Genomic DNA, 11789 nt, shown 5'->3' with positions numbered 1-11789 from the left:
AATTAAACTTGTAATTACATTTAATATATAAATATTACTATTTACTAATTATATACTATTATATGATAACATTTATTGAATATTTATTTACAATATAATAACTATAGGCAACAATTATATATACCTATATATATATATATATATATATATATATATATATATATATATATATATATATATATATATATATATATATATATATATATATATATATATATATTCTTTTTAAATAGTAACTTATTTATTCTATTTCTTATTTTACATTTTTAATTCTAATTGGTTATTATGTATTTGATTACTCAAATATTAGATACACTCTTATATTTATATTTATATTTATATTAATATTTATATTTATATTTATATTTATATTTATATTTATATTTATATTTATATTTATATTAATATTTATATTTATATTTATATTTATATTTATATATTTACACAATTGTTCGTGAATCATTGGGCATAGTCAGAGGTCAAATGTATACATGAACACAGTTCAAAGTTTTTAAGACCTCAATATTACAGACTTTGCTTATCGTGTCGAAATTATAATAAGACTAAAGTTTAATTTTGGTCGGAAATTTCTGGGTCGTCACAGATTAGGTTTAGGGTTTAGTTCATTAATGACGAGTATTAGGGTTATGGTTTGGTTTATGAACATTAATTACTTCATTTATTATGTCCGGATAACAACCCTAATATAATGTACAAATCAACAATGAAACCCTAGGGGCATTATAGTCATTACAGAGTGGAAAAATGAGGGTTGTTATACCTGGTGTGCACAAAATCTCGCGATCGCGAGATTCTCTCTGTCTCCATTTTTTTTGTGATTTCCCAATTTCATTCCCGCTTACTCGCTACTCCGATTAACATGAAACTTGACCAACATGCTTATATATGACTACGTTTTTATGGACAATAGTTGGATACCCGACCTGACCCCGTCGACGTTGACTTTGACCAAGTTTGACTTTTAGTCAAACTTAACCAAAGACTTACGTAATCGTTCTAACCTTCTTTTATACTTGTATCTTGCATGAAACTTGATAAATCGATTCACATGGTATATAATCGAGTCGTAACGAGCCATATGACTAATTGAAGAACTTTGACGACCTCGTATTTTACGGGTATTGATACAACCTACTTGTTTAGGTCAAGACTATCATTCGTTCTTGCACACGGTTACTTTGTGAAGTACCTTTTTACTCGTGCACTCAAGGTGAGATCATAGTCCCACTTTTACTCTTTTACACTTATACTTGGGATGAGAAAACATAAACGTTTCATTTTACAAAATGAACTCAAGTACGAAAACAAACATTCTACGTACGAGTTAGAACAAAAAGCCTCAATTCAATTGTCATTAGTTACACTTGTAGGGTTTAAGCGAGAACTTATGTTGTGTGGATCCATACGGGTTTGACAAACCCTCATTCGGACGGTTAGCTACCGTTGGCGGATGAAATGTAATTTTGAGTATAGTGTAATTCTAACACTATGGTAACGAGGTTCGTATTCAGTTAAGCCTTGATAATTGGGTGCTCGTGATACAACAACTTTTAGAATGGTTTACTATTATTTCAACGTTATAAATCTTGTGGTTCAATATAACATACTTACTAAACCTATGATTTCACCAACGTTTTCGTTGACAGATTTTCTATGTTTCTCTCAGGTCCTTGAATGCTAAGTGGTACATGCTTCCGCACACTATTTTGATACTTGCTTGGATGTCGAGTATACATGCATACATGGAGCGTCTTTTGACTTTACTTAAATTGTGTCGCATAGGTTTCATTTGTACTTAAACGTTGTAACGTAACTAGTTGTCGAACTACTTTTGTAAACCTTGAAACATCCTTACATTTGAAATGAATGCGACATGTTTTTGGTCAAATTTTGTTTTAAAGATTTATGACCATGTAACGAGACCTAAGTTAACGACGCCATCAATAGCGATTTTGTCGGGTCGTCACATTATATTCTGTGTGTATATGGTGAACGTTAAAATCTAAACTAGTAAAAGTAGGAGGGCAGAAAATAGTACTCTCTCCTTCCATATTAATAGTTCGCAGACAAATAACACACAGCTTAAGGTAATATCATAAAAGTATTAATAGTGTAATTATGTTTACTTTTCAGTTTTATCCTTACATTTTATTTCTCCTTTAATCCTATCCACATACATTAAGAGCATAATAAAATTTAAGCTTCTTGCTCTTTTTCTATTTATGAAAGTGGACTATGAATTTACGACATTTCAAAATGAGATATTATTAATTTATTAATACTATTAATATTAAATATTAATTGAAGTGGACTACTCCGTATTAATATAGGGGGATGATTCTCACACACTGTTTTTTGATCCTCACACACCCTTTTACCCTATTATTAGGGAGGAGTTCAAGTAAATTGGTATGTGAGAATCAAAAAACAGTGTGTGAGAATCATCCCCCATTAATATAGGGGGATGAGGTATTATATTAAAATTTTGTTGACAGGTGTAAGCCTAAAATTTCGCCACATGCTGCGTTTAAGGCTTAAGGCTTCTGACATTGTTTCCAAACCTTACTCCACAATTCAACCAATAAGAATATACCTTTTTTTCTACCTATATATACGTACCATCACGTCACCTTTGTACGATTACTACTTCATTACGTACAAGTAAGGTGTACAGTACATTTATACGTTCTAGGTATAGTGTGTACTCATCTAGCAAAACTACTGCTTGCAAAGTTTCTCTTAAATAATCCTTTTTATTGTGTAATATTAAATCTAGGGCGTATTCCCGATAAAACTAGCTTGTGCGGAGTAGTAAAGTTTATATCTGAAAGTCTGAAACTCAAACTTGTAGCCAATGTTGATAGCTAGAAGTTGAACTTATATTTAAAAGTGTTTGATAGAGTATGTGAACCTTATTTATGTAAAATCACATATAAAGACATTAAGTTGATGTTATACCAAATACCAAATACCAAATATAATAATATAAGGGGTAATAATATCATTATACTTTTTTACAAGCTCTCTCATTCTCATAACCTATTTCAAGTACCTTTTTTTTATAATCTCTTGAATAAACTCTTCTCAAACAATGATACTAGGTTGATCTTAAAAAAATAAGCTTAATATTGTCATAAGCCATTGTAATTTTATGTGCCAATCAAAGTATGAAAAAGGTTAGGAGAATAAATGTCTAAAGAATAATGATATTTCCATATTCTTTTAATGTTTGATCAAAATTGTGCATTGTTGATTAAAACTGTTATATTGACGTTACAGTGGCGATTATTAAATTATACATCACTCTTATGTACGTTAATGACAATTCTAATTGTAGTCGTTAAAAAATCTGTATAATAGATATACAATTCTATTGAATTTATTAAAAACTAAGAAAACCATTGATAGCAACATCCAAATATAAAGTATAAATATTACCGTAAAAATTGTCAAAATAAACGAAAAGGTGGCACATGTTAATTAAAAAGAGGAGTATAATTGTTACTTTTAAGTTAAAACTCCGTTATTAACGATACTCCATTTTTTAAGTAAATCATATGTAAGCCTGATCATTGACACTTATCTGAGGATAACGAACATATGCAAGCATGATAATTGGCACATACGTGTGCCATTAATCTTCTACGATTATATTACGAACATAATGGAAATTATGTAAATATTCAGTTCGTAAAAATCATCATCCGCGAGGTCATCCATATCCCCAGGTAAGTGCCAATGATCAAACTTGGATATGATTAACTTAGAAAATTAAGTATCGTTAATTTTTTAACGGAGTCCTAACTTAAAAATAACGATACTCTCCTTTTTTTTATTAACATTTGATAAAACGGTCATTTAGATGTCAATATAAACATAAATTAAAAATTGAGGTAAAAAAAATTATCTTTTAATGGAATTTGCCCTTAAACAATATATGAATAAGAAAAATATTCAAATGAAACCAACTTTTAAGTTGAGATCTAAGGGACCAATCATTATGCGACACGTGGCGTGATAATTACATGTGATTGAAAAAAAAATTTAAAATTTTTTTTTTTATAAAATTTTTTTTTTTTAAATTTAAAAAAAACATTTTTTTCGAATTTTTTTTTTTTCAATCACATGTGATTGGATTTAACATATAGTAAATGACATGTGATTCTGCATGCCAATCACATGTGATTGTAAAATTCAATTATATGTGATTCTGCATGTCAAATTCAATCACATGTGATTGAATTTTTTTTTTTTAGTAAAATGACAAATTTCAGTACGTTTGTGTTAAAACCTTTAAACACCAAATTTTTGATCAAAACTTGATCAAATCACCGAATTAAAGTCTGAAATTTTAAAGATATGATCACGAAACGCTAACAAACTTGATTAAATCACCGAATTAAAGTTTGTTTCCGGTTGAAATTTTTTTTTAAAAAAATTTTGAAATTTTTTTTTTTTTAAAATTTGAATTTTTTTTCAATCACATGTGATTGGATTTTACAATCACATGTGATTGGATTTGACAATCTAAATTTAAAAAAAAAATTAAAAACTTTTTTCAAAAAAAAATATTAATTTTTTTTCTAAACAAAAAGATTATTTTTTAAAAAATAAAAAAAAATTTTGAATTTTTTTTTAATCACGTGTGATTGTAGCGTCACATGTCGCGCTCTTATTGGTCCGTTGGATTTCAAGCAAATTATTGGATTCAAGGGATTACAACTCATATGAATAATTAGATGGATATATATATATATATTTTTTTTTGAAAGACAAGGTTAGTTGTTAGTTGTTAGACTCGAACCTGGGTCACTCTCGAATTCATGAAACATGGATACCAATGAAGCAACGCCTCATTGGCAATAATTAGATGGATATGGTTCATTTTATATTTTAGGTGTGTGAAAATATACTAGTGGTTTTCAAAACTACCTTGCTTTTCAAAAAAAAAAAAAAGAAAAAATATACTCGTGGTTAATCAAAACTTAAGGTAATTAATTAATGGAGAACGTTGTCGATGTAGTAAGCGTATATCGTCGATCTTTAATTTATAGAAGAAACATACTCCGTATTGAATTAATCAACATATGGATATTCTTTTGTTATTCTAGTTGTTCTTCTTACGAAAACTTTCTTTTGTTCGTATATGAAACTTACTTTAACTCGTGTGCAAACTGGCATATATCATACTACTATGTACCACGCTAGCTCAAAAATGGTAACAAACTTTGTAACTCTAAAACTTTGAAACAATTTGAAACAAACTTTTAATCTCAAAGGCTTTTTTCTTTGTACTTTATTACGAATATTATTTATTTATTTTGGATAAAGTAATCTCAAAGAATTGAAATTATAAGGTGATATACTTAAAAGATGCTTTGAGATGTAATAAATTGTTGAGGTAACATTTATTGAGTTTGATTATCATGACAAGAATGTATACCAACTATACAAAGTTTTATGTTAAGATTCATATAAATTATGTACACAATCAAATAATTAAATTTACATGAAGTTTGTTCACATCATTGAATTAATTCCTATCCTAACAACGAAACCAAGAACAATTACAAGTCACTCACTATCAACTCTATGAGAGAAGCTAATTTAGAAGTCCCTAAGAATTAACAAATCTGGATTAACAACAAGAGTTAAATGATTAATTAAATCAAGCCATCATCTTTGTTGATTAATACTCCAACAAAGAATCCAACTCTGAAAGTGTCGATGGGGCCATTTGATCATCTGAATGATCATACGACCCCATACCAGCAGTATCATGCATGGACGCTGAAGAAATTTCTGTTGTCATGTCATTACTAATCCCTGTATCGTGTGACGTCACACTAATCTTGCTAGAATGATTGGTGTTATTTACGACATACGGCTCCACCTTACATTGCCTAATTACTTTGTCGTTCGTGTCCACCTCTAGCCCACTATTTTGGTCAACATAATGGCTTGACCCCGACGATAAGTATGGGAAGTTTGTACTAAAACTATTAACAAGGGTGGTTGTAAAGTTTCTTTGGTGATCACCAATAAATGGGCTCATTTGGAACGAATTGGTATTGCAGTTGTAATTATAAGGAGAAACAATGAAGTTTTTGTAATCTTGATCATCTTGAAGCATTTGAATTTGGTCTTGAGAGAAATATGATGGGTAGTTTTCATGTTCCACCAAACCCTTGAACTTTTGACCACTAAAGTTCTCATTGTGGTTGTTGATGATGTTATTATTTTGATCAGAACTTGACCCGGGTCTATTTGGATCAAAGTGAGAAACCGGAGTGTCCATCAATGGTGGCATCCAAGGTGGACTATCCAACAACTCATCCACAAACGAGTTCATCCTGATCATCCCTTGATCCGAAATAGGGGTTCTTTTCGTTTCAATGTTCTTATGAACAATTCGACACACTACCCATTCTTCCTGAAATCAATACATGGACGGTATTAGTATCATAATATCACTTGGTCTTATCAAAAATAGCTGACAATAAACGGTTAAACGAAATTGTGTATACATTCGTAATATGTGGTGCGGTTGATTGTTTGTGTAACAAATTTAAAAACGGGTAAACATATAAGATTTTACTGTTCAGGCGAAAAGAAGAACACTTTTAATCAGATGTACATAGTTTAATCGAGTTAAAGCCAAAGTTTTCGAACCTTACCCACCTCTCAAAAATAGCTAACAATACATTTACATAAATAGATGTTTGAAAAGAACATATTTTATCCAAATAAAGATAAAGTCTATGGATGAATAAAAGAATAATATTATACCTTTGAAGCTCTAGACATATTGTAATATGAGAAATCTCCTTCAAGTCTAAATTCATGCATGACCCAATTAGTTTTCTCTCCTTTAGGAGCTCTTCCTTTGTAAAATACAAGTGTCTTCTTCATCCCTACCAACTTTCCGCCGGTCTTTCCTTTTTTTAGTATCTCCTTATCTTTTCCGGTGGCCTTCCAATAACCAGAATCCGTAGCTCGATTTGTTCTCATCCCAGTTGGATACTTTCGATCTCGTTGACAAAAGAAAAACCATTCCTTCTCCCCCATCTTTGCTTTCTCTGCACACAATATATATATTATAATTATACTATATTATCTTTAAGTAGAGATAAACCAATTTATATATTCATAGAATTAATCTTAAATCGAGAATTAAAATAAGTATATTATATCATAGGTAACTAGTTAAGCTTTTGACAATAATTGAACGAATTTCAACCTATAATTAAACTTGCTTCTCTGTATATAGAGTATGGAACGCAAATTTGAACACTATAATTATTTTATCTAGACCTAATTGGCTTATTATGCTACACATTGTTAGCAATTATGACAGGCTTTTGAAAATGATGGCACAATTTCATTTCTTTCTTTTATTATTATTACTAAATAATACTATAATACTATACTATAATTCAAAATCTACAAAAGTTATTTTTGATCTCTTTGGACACCGTAACTAAATTATCTATATGAAATCCGTAAAAAATAAACCATTCATAGAATTTGGAGATTAAGTTTGTGCAATTTCTTAATATGATTAATTCATTAACAATAAAAGATTAAATAATCCGTTTGAAGGGATTTTGGCCCTGATAGTTCATAAGCTATCATGTAACAAACATGAACGATGTGTGAAATTATCGTTCAATTGACAATTTGTGATAAGTGTTTTAGAACAACTTACTAGGTAAATCCCATGGTTCACACTTGTTTAGATCAACTTCTCCAATAGCACTAGCTGTAAATCTTCGGTTAACAACTTTAGGCGTAAGATAATGAGTTACAATCTCTTCATCGGTCGGATGAAACCTAAATCCAGGTGGCAAACCAATCAAGGCATCGTCCCCTTCATTCACCACCATTGAACTTCCTTCCATGTATACCTACCAAGCTAGCTAATTGAATTGAATCCTAATATAATTATAAAGCTAATTAACACTAACTAGATGTCGAAATCACAACTAGCAATTGATATTAGGATAATATTGTTTTAAAAATGGAGGTAAGATGTACAGGAGAAAAGGGAACATCAAACAGCAGTTTTGAAATTAAGAGGAAAAATATGGCAACTAGTTGGATTTAAATACAATAGATGCGTAGACACCAAGTAACTTCTTCAAGAATACTCTATTTTTTTATTTTTATTTTTTAATTTTTGGCTTTTTGTCAAACTTTTGGAATTTTATTAGAAAGTTACATTTAGGAGTACTCCGTATAATCCTATTCTTTAAGGCATATATATGTACACGTATCTAGCAATGTGGTCATACAATATTTATACATGATTTAATTTGTTACAAATGCATTAAGTACATAAACATAAACATAAACCATAAACATACATGCATCATATGCATGGTTTATATAGTACCCTGTTAAGACTTAAGAGTTTGCATTTACCGTTTGGACTTTGAATCTTCAGTTGTCGATTTAATTAACGTACGCTTTTTGTTCGATTTATTTAGGCTAGGACAATTCGTATATAGATGAGATAGATCGACAATACATGAGATAATTGATCGTTCGAAAACTAGCTAGCTTCTTCTTCTACCAGTTCTTATAGTAACACGTTAAGGTTATAGTTGGACCTACAATATATATATATATATATATATATATATATATATATATATATATATATATATATATATATATATATATATATATATATATATATATATATATATATATATATATATATATATATATATATGTATGTATGTATGTAAAGTTTGTTAAAATATATAGGTTGACTTGTGGTATATCAACATAAATCCGTTCTGTATATACATGGAAAATTGGAAATCTTTATAGTCAAATGTACTTCAGAAAAGAGGAATGAAATGAAATGATATATTAAACAAAATATAAAAGAGTGTTGAAGTTTATAAAAATATATTGGAATGTTATTTATCTACTTGTATAGTACTGTATTATGTTTTAATATTGGAATGAGAAAGGTATTGCACGTTTCTTAGTTGTTTGGATGAAGGTGGTGGTGGGTCAGGGTGGGATTGAAGTAATGTGGGACCCTAATTATATCTTTAGTATCATCCTTTTCACACTTGGAACGTGTATCATTTATTTCTTTGAAAAATTCTATTTATGTCCCTTAACTTTATATTAACTTTATATGGTTGGATTAGCTAAACATGAATGCGAATATTTGAAGTCTTTAATGTAACACTTATCCATATTGAGTAGTAAAAATACCCAATTTTGTGAAGTTTCATCTCTTTACCCTCCTTTTCATTTTTTGCAACATTATGACTTTTATTGTTTTAATTTTTCTCAATTAGCAGCCTTTGTTGAATTCAACGTACAACTGATAACATAGCTTTTCATTATATTGTAAAGTAATGAGATACTTGCATGTAAACATGTTTGTGTGTTATCACTTACAAAGCCAAGGGTGAGATGAATGGCATATCATGTAGAGATGGTAATGACCACATGATTTAGTGAATATTCATCTATTTCACTTGTTTTGTGATTAATATGAATGAACTGAATGAATATAGATACAGATATAAATGAATCTAAATGGATATGAATGAAAAGCTTCATACATTAATATATCCATTACCACCCGAAATACATACACAAATACATAAATATAGATATATGGTTACATATTTATATATACAAATTCATTTACAGTTAGATTTACATGTTACGTTCCACCCTGTAATAAACAACTATGATATATTACAACAAAAAATGTATATCTAACAAAATAAACATACAAATTACATATTAATTTTTCATAATCTACGTTTAATAGTAAACATTTAAAGAATTGTGTTCTATTTTCGGCAAATATTACAGATTCTTGTAGATAGACATTTATAATGTCATTTATATTTATTTTTGTTATAACACATTTTCATTTGCATCGCATATTAGGAAATAGTCTAATATTTTTTAAGTATTCAATATATATTCATTAACCCGCTTAATTCTGTGAATATGGATATGAATGGATGAACAAAAATTAAATGAATATAGATATGAATATGGATTAACAAAAGCTATATATATATATATATATATATATATATATATATATATATATATATATATATATATATATATATATATATATATATATATACGGCATCACTCAATCCATATCCATTATCTAGTGGATTGTCATCCCTAATATCATGCACTCGTAACTAGTGATGATGAAGTCTAAATATTATTTGAAAAATAAACCAGAATACAATTATCTAAAGCGTACAATAATATTTATGACAACACATATTTACAGCATCAAAACAGTCATATTAAAACTCATCTTGTGCGCTACACCCGATCAAGAAAGTAAGAATCCAATTACACACTTGTGAACATAAATCAGAAAGGATAAAAGAAAGAAGTAACAGTTAAGGATCAAAAGTATAATTTGAGAAAGATGAGGGGGTAGGAAAACATAAGTTTAATAGACGTCATAAAATTGTAAAGAAAGTCAAAAGTAGTAGAAAGTTGAGGAAGAATTGAAGGCTTTAAAGTAATGAGCTTTTTTTATGGCTTTGAGAGTACAACTACAACTACTGCCAAAGAACGCGTCAACAAACCGTTATACACACACTCAATACACACGCACTCTATCGGTTTCGATAATAGAAAGTAATGCGACTCTTTCAACTCGATCAAATTATTGCCTAACTTTTCAAGACTTTAAATTACTAGAATATTTATGTAAGAATTTTTTACCGATAAATTTTTAGTTGTTATTTAGGTGAATCAAACTCTTGTATGTGACGGTTATAATTAAAATAAAGTGATGTTATAAAATTGTACAAAAGTCTTATGTAGCTATAGGACAACACTAAAATCGTCATTATATTTTTTTTTTTGAAAAGCAGCAAAATTGTATTAATTTGAATAAAGATACAGAAAGCGATTACAACCAATATACACACGACCGCACGACATATCTACACATTTACTAATTACAATCAATTTACCACTCTAAATGAGCTATTGGCCGAATTGAACTGAAGAGTTAAAACATTAGCCCACTCCTACCCTTGTTGAAGGAATACAACACGAGCCGGGATCCGTAAGCCAAATGTGCCACTCGAAATTATATTACTTTGATCTCGCCTTGAACCACTCATAGCTTTTGCATTGGATTTCATTGATTAACATCGAGCTTGAGGTTGAGGTTTTACCGAAGACTTTAGCATTGCGATTTTTCCAAATTAAGTAACAAGTCACCCACTTTACGCTTACCACACCCTCCCGATATAGCTTGACCCCGCATATGGATTAGTATCTCTAAAGTTTTCGTCAACAGAAAGATAAGTTATATTGTTCACTTTCCACCAATTGAACACCTTTGACCAAATCTCTGAGGCGAACTTGCAGAAGATAAAAGTATGCTCAATAGTTTCAAGATCGTCATCGCATAAAGGACATCTAACCGAATCAAGATCGATGGATTTTTTATCAAGTGCTACTCGAGTTGGAATTCTTTTTCGAGCCGATCTCCACGAAAATATTTCAATCTTCTTAGGTACAAGCTTATTACGAATTGTCTCATGATCACGGAAAGAATATTTTATAACCTACTTCAACACAAACAAAATTGCAATAAGGAAGTTGTGATGTGGTTTAGCGTTTTGTGGCCTGCCTCTTTTAGGGGAGGTCAGGAGTTCGATCCCCGTTGGCTACATATTAACCCACAATTTTATCTCTGCCATGAAGTTTCACCCACGGCACATTTTCCACATCGC

General features: G+C 29.7%; 1 protein-coding gene across 1 annotated transcript; it reads right to left on the bottom strand.

Annotated features, from left to right (window-relative positions):
- Window positions 1-5511: 5511 nt before the first annotated feature.
- Window positions 5512-7937, bottom strand: LOC139852645 (uncharacterized). Its single transcript, XM_071841958.1, has 3 exons — window positions 7730-7937; window positions 6811-7100; window positions 5512-6454 (listed from the first exon to the last, which is right to left on the bottom strand). The coding sequence occupies exons 1-3, from the start codon at window positions 7920-7922 to the stop codon at window positions 5711-5713; spliced, it is 1227 nt and encodes a 408-aa protein (XP_071698059.1). The 5' UTR covers window positions 7923-7937; the 3' UTR covers window positions 5512-5710.
- Between the last annotated feature and the right edge of the window lie 3852 nt (window positions 7938-11789).

Source organism: Rutidosis leptorrhynchoides, chromosome 6 (assembly GCF_046630445.1).
Source record: "Rutidosis leptorrhynchoides isolate AG116_Rl617_1_P2 chromosome 6, CSIRO_AGI_Rlap_v1, whole genome shotgun sequence".
In the NCBI taxonomy this organism is placed as follows: Eukaryota; Viridiplantae; Streptophyta; class Magnoliopsida; order Asterales; family Asteraceae; genus Rutidosis; species Rutidosis leptorrhynchoides.
Note: the sequence above shows the minus strand (reverse complement) of the source record. Positions and strands in the feature narration are given on the sequence as shown.